The sequence below is a fragment of the Hevea brasiliensis genome, chromosome 17, assembly GCF_030052815.1.
Source record: "Hevea brasiliensis isolate MT/VB/25A 57/8 chromosome 17, ASM3005281v1, whole genome shotgun sequence".
NCBI classification, from domain to species: Eukaryota; Viridiplantae; Streptophyta; class Magnoliopsida; order Malpighiales; family Euphorbiaceae; genus Hevea; species Hevea brasiliensis.
In genome coordinates, this window is record NC_079509.1 from 14,768,796 (window position 1) to 14,783,913 (window position 15,118).

Below are 15,118 nucleotides of genomic sequence, written 5' to 3' on the forward strand. Positions count from 1 at the left end.
AGGTTTGTGCACAACAAATTTTAATTTCTTATTTTCTACTTGAAAATTTATTTGAATAAGTGTTTAGAATAATTTTTTATTATTATGGCTTTGAGAATTTTACTTGAGAAATAGTGTGTTGCCTATTTTATAAATGAGAATTTGGAGTGAAATATGATTAGTAATTTGCATGAAATATTTGAATGATGTGGTTTTGAATTGGATTTTGAAATCACAATTGACATGACAATTATACTGTGTTCCTACTCCATATATGGAGTTGAGTTTGATTATGTTCCTCCCTCTCTAGCTTGCCAGTTGAGGTTGATTTGGATGAGTACTCATATAACTAGCTAGCCACCTCCCTCATTAATTTCGATTAGTGAGGTTGTAGATTATTTTGTCGTGGTGTACAACATGGCATTAATCGTGAAATTTTGTGTAATGACTTAAGTTGTGGTAATTATTGGCAACAATATTGTTTACAATTTAATTTGATAAATTATTATTAAAAATATTCGCATCGGCTTTGTGAACTATGACTATGAGAATTTTTAAATTTTTACTTACTAATGGGTTATTATATTTTTGGTGACTTTTAAAAATTATTGTTGTGCACCACTAAGTAAATTACTCAGCGATAGCTTTTTTTTCTACTGTCACAGATAAGGAGAAGGATAAAGCAGCAGAGTAAGCTGCTTATAGCTGCAGTTGAAGCAATTTTGGGATCTTTTATGGGTATAATATTTTATACCCTTATAAATTTCTTTTTGATGTAAATTATTTGTTCATATGTATCTATAGAACCAAATGAGCAGTTGTACAATAAAATTTGCAATAATTTTATTTTGTTCTCTTTTTCTTGAATTGAGAATTTTATATGTAAATTGAACTGAATTAAATGATACTAAGATTGCTTGAAATTGTATTGGTTGATATTGGATTGTGTTGGGTTTAAATGGAATTGTGGACATTATATGTATTGGGAGTGTTTTTAACAGGTTTTGAAGAACAGTTTTCTTAATTTTTAAATGGAACTCTGCCGAAATTTCTGTAAAATTTGCAAAATCTCAAATTAATCAAAATTTCAATCCATGACATAAACTTCATTTAAAAGTTCTTTAATAATTAGTTATCACTATTTCAGAATTTAAAAGCGAATTGAATTATTTTAAAATCTCTTGTAGTATATTTAATGGGTTATCGATAGGCGAAATTTGATAATTTATTAGGTATACTACGGGATCATGTTATGACTTACAGAGAGGTAAGATGTGACAAACAATTATATTTTTAATTAAAATACCTGTAAGTGATTAATAAGTAATTTATAAGTAAATTTATAATTAAAATATAATTAAGAAGAATATTAAACTATTTTCTCAAATAATAATTATTTAATTTAATATTTTATTATAATATTATCAAAATATATTTCAATCATATTATAATATGATATAATTTTAAATTAAAAAACAAATATTTATAGATAAATATTTTATTAAAATTAATTCAAATATTTATTTAAATTGTTGTAGGAAAATAATTTTTTTAATGAATATGAGGATAAAAAAAAAGGATATATAGTGGTATTATAAAATTAAATAAGATTAATATAGTAAATCAATCGGTTAAACTAACTTATAAATGTACAATGTATAGCACAAAAACAAAAAGCTCCTCCCTCCGACTTCTTAATTTATAAACTAATCAAATCAGTTTATAACCTCTAAAAGTAAATTTCCCTATGTGTTTATAGTATTTTTTTTTTAGACTAATAAACTTAAAAAAAATAATAGAGATATCAGTTTTTCATTTTTAGTGCTAATAAGCTAATTTGATTAAATATTTTATTATATTATCTTTATTTAATTTTTAAAATTTTATCATAAATTTTATTTAATATTTTTTAATTATTTTAATAATAAATGTGTTTATAAGTTTTTTTTTAGTTTTTACTAAATATATTAATTATTTATTAATTATTTACGAGTCACTTATAAATATTTTAATCAAATACATAACTAATTTAATTTTTAGATGATTATAAAGTTAAATTAGCTTATAAGACAATCTTAAAGTCAGGCCAAACACCCTCTTGATTCAATAATATTGGAATTGTCTATATAACTATTAAGTTGTGCATTCCAATTTTACCGGATGCTAATTGTATAAAACAATAATTATATAGAATTTGTTTTTATTTAATAAAAAATCATATTTTTAAGAGCAGAAAAACACTATATTAAAAATATTTTGAATAATATGTAGAATGCCTCAATAAAGTTGAATATTGAGACTTTTCGTTACTCAAGATCTTAAGAAAAATAATAAAAATACCAAAACATCATTTTCAAATAAATAAATAAATATCTTCGGCCCAAAAGCAAAAAGTGAACCACAAATATCTCCTACTCAAACAAAATCTGCCATATCTCTCATCTTCTCTTTTGAGGAGGAAATTAATTAAATTTTTTTTTTTTTTAAAATGCCTACTGCTTTCCTTCCATCTGCATTCTTACCTTCTGCCTCAATCATACCTAATAACTTAACTCCAAAACCATTCACTTCATTTCCTCCGAATTCCAAGAAACTACGTTACAGTTCTGCGTCATGTCGTAGACCTCCCGCTGCTTCCACCTCTTCTTCAATCACAGATTTCGACCTCTATGATCTTCTAGGCATCGATAGCTCCTCCGATCAATCGCATATCAAAATGGCATATCGTACGCTGCAGAAGCGGTGCCACCCAGACATCGCCGGGCCTACGGGGCATGACATGGCTATCATTCTTAACGAAGCTTACTCTGTTCTATCCGATCCAAATTCGCGTTTGGCTTACGATAAGGTCAGTGAAGTTTGGGTGATGAATCATGAAAATTTTAGGCTTGAGAATTTGGGATCAGGTGAACTTTAATGGGCTGGTTCTTAATGTCGTGCAGGAACAAGCAAAGATTGCAGAACTACGTGGGTATACTGGGAAACCCATTTACTCAGTGTGGTTTGGGTCGGAAAGCGAAGAGAGAGCAGTATTTGTGGATGAGGTGAAGTGTGTTGGTTGCTTGAAATGTGCATTATTTGCAGAGAAAACCTTTGCCATTGAATCTGTTTATGGAAGAGCAAGAGTGGTTGCACAGTGGGCTGATCCTGAGCACAAAATTCAAGCTGCCATTGATACATGTCCAGTTGATTGCATCTCGTAAGGATCAATATCTGCTTTCTTCATATTTGAACTCATCCTTTTATTGTGAATTAGATGATACCTTGAATTAAATTCATTCCCATTTAATTTGAATTAGTAGAAGGCAGAACATGCACGCAACGTGTCGGATATTTATCCAATCAAACCCTATCGAAATTAAAAAATTAAAAAAAAAGGTTTTGGGATTGAAAAATAGGGTTGAGTTTAGGTTTTGTATATTTGATATCCATATTCAAATTTATTTATATAAATTAATTAATTAAATATAAAATATATATTTTATATTAATATTTTTAAATATTTTTATTATATTTTAAGTAAGTATAATTTGAAATTTTTATAGAATCATTAAAATTTAAAATATAAACTATTTATAATATACATATATAATGTAAATTATTAAATAAAATATATAAAATTCAATGAATTTAATATTATTTTGATATTTATAATCGAATAATTTATCATATATTTTAATTTAATGTGAAACAAATTCGAGTAATAAAAATAATAATTGAATTTGATTTAGGTGCTTTTCACATATACTCTATCAATTGTGTTAACCCCACAAGCTCAAAGGAGCATAGATTTTGATGATACCAAAACTCAACTAGAATCAAATTAACATTATTTTAAGTGTGGTGCTTCTCAAAGAATAAAGAAAAAAACTGAGGATTTTATGATGGATTCGTGCTCTTGAAGAAAGGATGATATTCTAAAGATAACACAGGACAAATCGAAGGAGATAAAAGAAGAAAATGTTACATTTTAAAGCTGCATTGACAATCAGATTTGAAGGTACATATAGTATAAAAAGTCAGTTTTATTATCTTAGGATTGCTTGTGAAAAGAATTGAGGAGTAGAAGTCAATAATACTTATTTTCAAGCCCTCAAAAGATTTTTCTCTTAAATATCATTATTGGCCTAAAAAGTATTTGACTTGATTTGGTGTAAAGTTTTATAGTTTTGAAAGTTATGCAGAAAAGTTTTCCTGGTATGCTAACTGGTTTGCTACTTGTTTAGTATGCTAACTGGTTTGCTATTTTCTCCAGTATGCTAACTGGTTTGCTATTTTCTCCAGTATGCTAACGTCTCAACTCTGCATAACATCGCAGAAAAAGACAAAATAACGGCTATTTTCTTGAAATTCATAATTGTAACGTTCAAATGAGTTCTCAAACGGTCAAAAACATTTCAAAACTATAAATACACCTACCCTTGGCCATTTTGCACTTAATAAAAGTTTCTCCACTGTTCAAAATCATAAAAGCTTTCATTCAAAGTGCTCAAAGTGTTTTTATTGCTCATTATTGGCTTATCTACTCATCTCTTCTTTATAGATTCTGCTGTATTGGGTAAGAGTGAGTTTTAAACACCTTATTATCATTTATGAGAGGTCATTCAAGCACCTATTGAAGCTTGGTTGTGAAAAGTGTTTAGGATAACACTTGGTAGAAGTATGAAGCTACTTGTAAAAGCTTTGGTGAGAAGATTTGTAAAAGGCTTTTGTCTCTTGCCTTTAAAAGTGAAGAATAATGAAGTGAAGACTCAAAGTGGAATCTTTGAGAGAGTGGATGTAGGCTAGTTGAGCCGAACCACTATAAAATTTCAGTGTTCATTTTCTCAACCCTTACTCTTTATATTTATGCATTTTAACTTTATGATTGATATGCTCTTGCTGATATGAAAGCTGATGATGTTTATTGTTAACCTTGCCTTTCGATAAAATTAGCTGCTTTGAATCTGCTGATATCTGATTTAATCTGCTTGTTGTTTGATTTGCTGTCAGTTAGTATATCTGGTGTACTACTCTGTTTGCTGTGTTTTGAACATATTCAGTTTACTGAAATTTATACTGAATGCTAATATAATCTGTTGGATCAGTATACTGATTGCATATAGCTTAACTTTGAATCAACTTGTCAATAGAGCTGTATTGTTCATATTTCACATTAGTCAATTGAGTTGAATCTAGCTGTAATTTTTCAAAGGTTTTGAGCAAGAACCGAAAAATTATTTTTAGAGTCCAATTCACCCCCCTCTTGGACATATTTTGAGACATCAAATTGTTATCAGCACACCAAAGTGTTCTTATTTAGGGGCAGACTCGTGTCTCAACCGAGCTATTCCTTGACACTTAGCAATTTAAGCAAAGTCATTACTGTGTGTTTTTCTTTTATGTTGAAACATGAGATTTAGTTAACACAGAAAAATCACATGAACATTTAAATATATGATAGTCACATGAAATCTAAATAATTCAAGTATAAGTTGATTCTGGAATTTGTTCGTTAGATATTCTGATGCCTTCTAAAATTCTTGAAAATCTATAATTTCATAATTCTTCTTAACCAAATATATAGGATGGTGGAAAGGTCAGATTTAGCAGCACTAGAGTTCCTAATGTCCAAGCAGCCAAGAGGCAATGTGCGAGTTGGCGCTGGCAACACGGCGGGTGCACGTGTCTCAAACATATTTGTTGATTTGAAAAAGTTCCAAACCAGAGTTGTTGAAGCCATGAACAAGGCAGATGCCCAAGGCTCCAAGGTCAGCCCTTTGCATCTCTTTTTGTGCTATAATTGTTAAAGTGTTAAAAGTAGTTGGCAAGTTATTGGAAGGGTGTGGTAACTTGATTACAGCATGAAAATAATAGTTATAGTTGATGCAACATGAAATTTTAACGATCAAAATCTATATCTATTCTATATACAATGAATATATTGAATAATTTCTCTTATAAAACTAGAGTTAACCTGCTAAAGGCCCCCTTAGTTCGTAAGAAACACAGAGAAAGGAAAAGTGATATAAGAAACGACAGATAGGTGGTGACCCCAAATTTGTATAACTTACCCTTAATTCTTTGGTTCTAAATCAGCATAATAAAAACCCTAATTTTCTATCTCCCATTTTCACTTTTGCAATTTATTTCCAATTTTCAGTTTTTACTAAAAAAAACCAGAAAACACGTTCTCTGTTTAATTGTTAAACAATTCATTAACATGCAAGTATTGTTAATTAACATGTATATAACCATAAATGTTCCATTCATTTCAGGAAACAGACCTCCAAAGAGAAGCAAGAATATCAGCTATTCAAGCAATTAGATCAATCTCGAATTGGTTATATTGGCAATCACGAAAAGCAGGACCCCCATCAAAACCTCACCAAAACCTCCCACAGATTGCTCAAAATACAACCGAACTAAACATTAACAAGCTCCGGGCAGCCGCTGCAGCCAGAAAGCATGCAAGCCAAAACACAAGACCTGCTCGTCAAGCACCATCCAACCTATATCACGACGAGTACTGGATTCCATCAGCTGGAGCACTTCCTGCCTCAACCAATAAGTCTGGCTCTAAAGCCACCTCAGAGGCTACAAAACATACTAAAGAGCCAAAAGTTCTTGATGAGAAAGATTACAAGACAGGAGATAACCAAATGAATCCCATAAGATGGAGAGCTCCAATGGTGATTGCAACAATTGCAGCAATTATAGTAAGAGATCAGGCTGTTGGCAGTTTGAATAAACATATAGGTGGTGCTTTGGCATTGGAGATTGTTAATAGCTCTTGGTTACATGCTATGTTAGCAGGGATTACATGGTACATAGTTGGCTTGGGAATGATAGAGCTAGTAGAAGCAATTAGGAAAAGGTTATAACAAAGAAATAAAAGAAGATTCATCATGCACTGAAATGATACTTCATGTGGAATATATTCATGACAAGATAGTATTTGATTTTCTGTAATAAATTAGCAATAAAATAATATGTATAGTTCCATACATCCTAGATCTGAATGCATACATAACATGATTAGGCCTAACAAATGACCACCTTATGTTGAGAAAGATCCCTGAAGGCAAGTGCTCTCAGCTATCAATCTGTCTATGAGTTTAAGTCTACTCCAATAAGAAACAGAGAGGACTTAACTAGGGGTACCCAGTCCTATTGAAGGAACCAAAAATTTTTCATATATCGCCCTGGAAAACAGCTCAGTCTAGTTCAAAAAAAAGGTCATGTTTGGCACCATCTCATTCCCGGTAAATGGGGGGAAGTGTGATCAAGGTCAGGAAACATAGGGCGAGAGGAAAATCGAGCAGATATCTCTTACTGATCAAAAGCCTAACATTACAATGCATAATGCATTCCCACCTTTTATACAACCGAATCATCAAGACATCAACAATCTAATGCTCTTTGTAATTTTACATGGAACATCTACATCGCCAAGAATGTCAGCCCTTTTATGTGCCAGGACTTGTTCTTACAGCTGAAGTGCATGTGTTCTGCACTACACCCAAGATACTTCAAAGAATATTTGAAGCAACAATAAAAATCCTTTATCCTATAAGATTACCTAAAATTAACTTATAAAAAAAATAGAACAAGCAAAAATTCCACTGTTCTAGCACAAAATAAATGTCAGATACATTGCTGCACACAAGGCAAAAAATGTAAACATACCATCATAAGAAACTCCTAGTTAGTTAACCAGGAAATTCCAATCTACAAATTTCTGAAGCCAAGTTTTATGCATACATATTGTTTTCATCACAGGTTCTTACATAGTCGGATAGTCCAATGAATAATTTTTCTTACACTTAGTAGCGGTACTTGGTGGAGTAATCTTTTGGAGCAATAACCAAACCACGACCCTTCCTTGCCCCACGGTAGACAGTCTCAATAATGTCAATGAACTCTTGCTTGTCCTTGAGAGCCCAATTAATTTTGTTGTTATTTCCAGTTCCAAGATCAATCATAATGTGCTTGTTTCTGAAGAAGAACATGACAGTGGATGGATCATACAACTCATACATTGTGTTGAAATCAGGCACCTCAGTGATGTCCACAAGATATATGACAGCAAAGTTCTTAATTGTCTCAGCAACTGATGCGAGCACTTCATCCATCTAAATAAGACCAACAAAACCAATTTGAGAGGAAATATTATTACAGATATTAGAGCCTTTTAGATTGAGTTGGTCATTCAAAAACGTTTTTCAAATGGAAAAGCCCAATTTTTAATAAAGAAATCTACCTAACAATGCAACAACAGTTCATTAAATACGTACAAACCCATCAGATAACAACATGCATAGATTAAAGGAATATAGCATGATAGCCAGGAAACAAATACATTGTCACCCAACAAAATAAAAGAAACAGTTCCATTGAAGCCAAAATATTAGTTAGTTCAACTAAAAGCATAATCTTGCAATTCCAGTTAACTCGTAAAGATTGAGAACCGAAGTCAAGTCCAATTCCTGCGAAGCAAAAATTTATCAGCTTATAGCAAAATGCAGTACTCTAGAGTCAAAGTGTTTTAAGTTAAGTAGAACGAAGACAGAATACATGCATTGCAAGTTCAGTGAAGGCCAAACTAGTGATAAGGAAGGAGTTAGTTTGAATGGAGTGATACTGTCCCAAAGTAATGATGTGAGAAGGATGTTAGTCATATGATTAAAGCCGGATGGTTGAAGTGGAGACGTGCTACGGGAGTTTTATGTGATCGTATAAATTGAAAGGAAAATTTTATCGTAAAGCCATACGAACGGTTATGTTATATGGTAGTGAGTGTTGGGCACTGAAAGAGTTATATGCATCTAAGATTCTAAGATAAAAGTGGCATAGATGAGAATGTTAAGATAGATGAGTGACCATACTAGACTAGATAAAGTACGTAATGAGAGTATTAGAGAGAGTGGTGTCAATTAAAGATAAGTTGAGAGAAGGGAGATTGAGGTTATGTGAAGTAGCATAGACATAAGGAGGCTCCATAAGACAAGTAGACCACGCTAAATTAGTTAGTTAAAGATAGAAATAAAAAAAGAATATACATAAATTGACTTGGAGACCTAGAAGCATTACACATTATTACACATTTCTGAGATGATTTAATCCAAAATCGTTCAGAGTAGAAAAAGTAAATACATATAATTGACTAGTTTAGGATAAAGGCTTAGTTGAGCGAAGTTGAATATAGCAAAATGCACTCAAATTAAACACTTTAACCCATTTGACAGCTGAAAGGAGAATAAAACATCACCGAAAACCAAAAAGCTGTAACGAGGAAACTACCACAAGAAAATAGTTGAAAAGCAAATCATTTCCACAACTATTACGCCGTAACCTTAATTCCAAACAACCATTGTGGGACGGACAATTAAAAGAGGGGAGAAAAAATTCAGAAAATTACACACAATCCTACGCCCCCAAATCACTCTAAAGAGAGATGAATAACATCAACACAACAATTAGGCATTTAATAATGGAAAATGAACAGTACAAATGCAAGAAATTCGAATTCCAATAAAAAAAAAGTTGTTTGATCGGTACTTGAGATTCAAAAAAAGTTGTTTGATCGGTACTTGAGATTGAAAGAAGTTGAATTTCCGGTAATAATCGAAGAGAGCCAAAGAGAGAAGATGAAAAAAGAGAGGGTTTATACCTGCATGCAAGTCTCGTCCCAGTCGTGGCCGAATCGGATGACGACGAGGCGCTCTTCCTCCGCCAAGATTGCCTGATCAACAGCCCATCCTGAGTGCAAGTGTGGAAGCAGATACGACATCTCTCAAACAACTCCTCGAATCCCTAGATTTCAATTCTTCTCTGCGATTGCTATTATTTGTTTCCCTCTTCTGAGTAACACTCGTGCATTGGATAAACGCACGCGTACATATGGTAGCCCTACGGCCTGCGGGAGTTTTATTTTTAACAGGGATAAGGGCAAAAAAATTCTTGATTATTTTATTTGAGCCGATTTTAATTTATTATAATAAAATTTTTCAAATTTAATTTTATTTTAAAAAAGTCTCTTGCTAAAGCAGTTTTCATGTTATTTTTTAAAATTAATATTAAATTGATATTTAATTAAAATAATTTTATAAATTATTATTTATTATTTTTATTCTTATATTAAAATTAAAATATGAACGAAATATTATATATTAATAAAATATTATTTTAAATTTAAAATTATTATTATCATTATTTCATATTATTATAAATTAAATTTTAATTAATAACAAATATTATATATATATATAATTAATAACTTTATTAATAAATTTAATTAAAGTAAAATAATTTTATTCATAATAATTATTAATTAATTTAACTATAAAAGTAAAAAAAATTAAAAAAAAATAATTTTATTCTTTTTAATTTAGAAATCTTTTATTTTAGGTCATGAGATTTAAAAAAAAAAATAAAATTGAGTGATTTTATTTTAATGAATTAAAGTTAATACTGAAATGAAATAATCACATAAATTAAGGGATAATTGATGTAATTGACTATAAATTTTAGTATTTGCAGTAGTTAGTTGTAGACCAAAATAATTTACTAAATTAATTCAATTCAAAATTTGGTTTTTATTTATATGAAAATTTGTTTTGGATTTTATTTTTTATTTTTTTATTTATTTGATTTGATTTAATTTTAAAAGCAACAAATTTTTAAAAATCAAACTAAATAATTTAAATAAAACGTAATTGTTTTGTAAAATCCCTTATTTTTTACCTTAGACCATCAAAATGCTCCTCAATCTTCATTCAACCACTCCGAAAACTCTTTGCCCCTAGCCTTCCTCTCGTGTCCCTCTTTCCCTGTTCTCATCTTATGTTGTTAGAAATATGGTTTGAGTCATTCATGTCGATCAACTTGAATCTATTAGACTTAAAATCAGTATCAAGAACAACCGTATAAAAAGTCATGTATATTGTCAAAAAAGTGGCAACATCCAAAAGTCATATAAATTATCAAAAGGTGGCAAAATTTAAAAGTCACATACATTAGTTAAAAGATATAATTACATTAGGAGATGCAAGTTTTCTTAATAGTTACGAGCATAAAGTGATGCGATTTTTAGCCAAAATGTTAGCACGCTTTGACTGAGTATATGTAAGAGCCTTACAAGCATTTTTTAATGAGTACCGAAGGGAAAAATGAGTATGCATTTATTCTTGATCCTTGGAGATTCTCATTTTAAACAAGTTGTAGAGTAATTTGTTTATGTAAATAAGTACATATTTAGACTGTAAGCTAATATATACAGATCATATTATTCATGTGATTACATAATAGACTAGTAAAATAAATATTGTCGATATTTTTGGGTTGTATGAACATAGGTTAGGATCTATATATTTAAATCCATATGTTGGGTCTTTATAATTTTTCTTCATTGGTATCAGAGTCCTAAATATTTGTTTCCTAGTTTATGAAGTTTTCTAACCTGATTAAGGTGTTAGTATTTATTAAAATGTGTTATGATTTTTTCAGTGCATTTTATGATTTTTTTAACATCATTTGGGTTAACTCGCAAAGGAGTTATCTTTTTTTTTTTTTTCACATGAAAATGGCACTAGTTGGTTTTTGCCAACATAACAAAAAATGGCTCCATGAAAAAAACAAAAAAAAAAGGGAAGAAGAAGAAGAAGAAGAAGAAAAGAAAAGAAAAATGACAATAGAGCCATATGTACCCAGAAAAATAAAAATAAGCTTAAAGTGCGAAATGATGGCATAGAATAAATATGACGTTGTGCCGTATGTAAATCAAGTCATGTGATTTGTCTTCCTATGACCAAAATGTAAAAATTGTAGAATTTATTTAATTAAAATAATTTTTTTTTACAAAATAAAATTATGAGGATATGAATTAAATATGTTTAATTCAATATTAATTTTATAAACCAATTTCTAGAATTAATTAAAGGGCTTTTGGATAAATATATATTGAATTAAAAATTATTTAATTCAATATATATTATTTAAGAAAATTTATTTTCTAAAATAAATGGCATTTTTTTAGGCAATTAATTTGATGAATTCAATTAAAATTAGTTTTAATTGATCTCATTAAAATTAATCATAGTAATTATAAAATTTTTTTTTTGGAATTAATATTTCCTAATTGGATTGGGAAATAGAATTAAGTTATTTCTAAAATTACGGGGTAAACTAAAATTAATATTTTGATGAATTCAATTAAAATTAGTTTTAATTGACTTTATTTAAAATTAATTTTAGCTTCTAAATTTCTTTTAGAATTTTATATCTCTAAATTGGATTGGAGATTGAAAAAAAAATTATTTATTTGAGGTGAATATATATATGATACGAATATGAAATTTTTGTTGTTTTATTTCACTTGTGGTATTATATATATATATATATATATATATATATATATATATATTTGTTAATATCTTTAGAAAGTTATTTATATGTAAATAACTATGCATATAAAACATGCGTAAATTTGTCTTATTAAATATTTCAATATTAGATATTAAATCAATTATTGCTTAATCTTAAATTCACATAATTTAAGATTATAATTCCTTAAATAATTAATTACATTAAACTTATTGCACATTAAAATGTTAGATGATAATTGGGAACATAATGAACTTTCTATTCTAAGTTTATTATGGAATAAGTGTTAGCATAATTAATTATTGTAAAGGATATTTATGTTTATGAATTTAAAATTTATTGCATATTGTCTCATATTATATTATATTTATATATAAATGTGAAAATTCCATATGTCCTGAAAGAGTAAGAGACTCTTAATTTGTATATTACCTATTGGGACAATAAATTGTTTACCACTACATTTGTCCTTAACTAAGTTTCATCTAAATCAGTTACTATAACTCCATATGGGTATGGACTCATAGATAACCTAACTTAAGTGTTATTAAAACCTTAAGGGTGTGTTGTTTTGGTTCACAATCCTATTCATAAATATGGAAATTTTGGTCCAAGTGGAAGGAAGTGTATCCTTATAAGATACTCAAAATAATCAAAAGGACATGTATTTATGAGTGAAAAAGATAGTGACATGATAACTAAATTTGAATGATGAGATTCATATTCTTAAAGAATGAATTTTCTTGATACCGCGAGATATGTCAATATCTATCTTTATATGAAATTATGGACCAGACTACTTTTGCTTTACAACATGAAATGGATTCTTTTCTGAGTGGGAGCACTAGTTGAGGAATTGGTTCCTATTGACACTAAAATACCATTTGTAGTAAATCCATCTAATATTGTTGTTCCCAATGGGAGCAACATAAACATTGATAAGTCAATTCATCAATTTCAATCACGACAATCGAGTCATATGTATGTTTCTCATTCTCATTTTGAAATCGAAAGGGAAGCATTTATAGTTACTCCATAAGTTAAAGAAAGTGATGATTAGAAAATAAGTGCATCCTTTACGTGCCTTGCTAAGGATGAATGGTGGATTAAGGCAATAGGGAAAGAGATACATTCTATGAAATCAAACCAAGTATGGGAATTGGCTGATTTACAAAAAATGGAGCAAATGGAAAAATCCTTTATGCTAGTTAAATTATATCTATTATGTTGTTGGGTTGGTTAGTAGATACCAATCTAATTTAGGACATCAACATTGAAAAACAATTAAGAGGATATTAAGATATTTAAAAGCGTATTGATACTAAATATAATTTTGTTAGAAATATGGTTGCAAGAAAGAAAAATGAACATAAAGTGCACATCTATGTATGATATAGTAACCTATTGTAAAAAAATATTTATAATAGGCACATTAAATCTTTGGGTTTGCTTAGATGTTGTTAATGTACTTATATTATATTTTTCCCAAACATGTTAATATGCCTAGCATATTTCGCAGATCCATATACATATGTGAGTATATATGTTTGGAACATATATTAGAACTTGAAAAGTACATCGAACAGATAAAAATATTGGCCTTCTCACACAGGCAATTGCCTCCATAGCTTTAGTGGTGGAAGGGGATGAGATAACAATATCATTTATGTGATAATAATATAAAAAGCTCAAAGCTTATAACATGAAATTTTGCCTTGGAAAAGAGACAAGGAACTAGAGTCATTATAAGCTAAGTAATTGCATTGACCATATGTGATTTGAGTCACATTATATGTCTTGAATACCATATGTGAGTTCTAATGTGAAAAAGTAGACAAGTGAACTCAAAGTTTGACATTAGGGTGTTTAATTATCATTTATATGGTATTTGATAAAGACATACCTCCATGGGAAAAGAGCAAATACCATAGCATGTGATTCATATCACATGTGTGATTTGTGTCCACCAAGGGGAATAAAAGTGTAATCTCTACTTGGTATTTTATGAGATCCTAAAGATTATAAGTAATCTTTACCTAGTACCCTCTGACTTTAATCAGTTACTCAAGACTTAGTTTAATGATCACTATCTTAGGTTGTTGCCAAAGGACTATGAAAGATTCAGTTTAGAGGCGCATTTTTAGAAAAACAAGTTAAATTAAAGTTAAGAATATCATAAAAAGAGAAAGATCATTGAAATTATCACATTAGTCTATGCTCATAGGTCAACCAATTATGTTTATATTTGCGATATAAACATAATTATGAACTCAGTATATATGAATGAGATCGGAAAAGATTAGAATGTGATAAATGATCTAGGGTGCTACATACTACATTTACTATAAGCTTCATCAATTGAGATGCCATATTATCCTAACAGGTATATAGCAAATGAGCTCTTGAAGTATGCACTGGTCACATGGTCTATTTGTGAAGCATGAAAGTATAGAACTTAAAATAAGAGTTACCCATCATGTGTGAGTAGGGGATGTTGGAAATATGGTTTGAGTCATCCATGTGGATCAACCCGGATCCATTATACTTAAAATCAGTACCAAGAATAATCGTATGAAAATTTATGTATATTGTCAAAAAGGTGGCAAAATCCAAAAGTCATGTAAATTGCCAAAAGGTGGCAAAATCCAAAATTCGTGTACATTGATTAAAAGATGTAATTACATAAAGAGATGCAACTTTTCTTAATAGTTACATGCATGAAGTGATGTAACTTTTTTCCAAAAGGTTGGCATGCTTTGAGCAAGTATATATAAGA

The 15,118-nt window shown here is 29.6% G+C and overlaps 2 protein-coding genes across 2 annotated transcripts; one reads left to right on the top strand and one right to left on the bottom strand.

Annotated features, from left to right (window-relative positions):
- Nucleotides 1–2,397: 2,397 nt before the first annotated feature.
- Nucleotides 2,398–6,965, top strand: LOC110660786 (chaperone protein dnaJ C76, chloroplastic). Its single transcript, XM_021819224.2, has 4 exons — nt 2,398–2,827; nt 2,922–3,178; nt 5,546–5,729; nt 6,237–6,965. The coding sequence occupies exons 1-4, from the start codon at nt 2,468–2,470 to the stop codon at nt 6,840–6,842; spliced, it is 1,407 nt and encodes a 468-aa protein (XP_021674916.2). The 5' UTR covers nt 2,398–2,467; the 3' UTR covers nt 6,843–6,965.
- A 621-nt stretch (nt 6,966–7,586) lies between these two features.
- LOC110660788 (thioredoxin-like protein YLS8) lies at nt 7,587–9,910 on the bottom strand. Its single transcript, XM_021819225.2, has 2 exons — nt 9,632–9,910; nt 7,587–8,093 (listed from the first exon to the last, which is right to left on the bottom strand). The coding sequence occupies exons 1-2, from the start codon at nt 9,749–9,751 to the stop codon at nt 7,785–7,787; spliced, it is 429 nt and encodes a 142-aa protein (XP_021674917.1). The 5' UTR covers nt 9,752–9,910; the 3' UTR covers nt 7,587–7,784.
- Nucleotides 9,911–15,118: the final 5,208 nt, after the last annotated feature.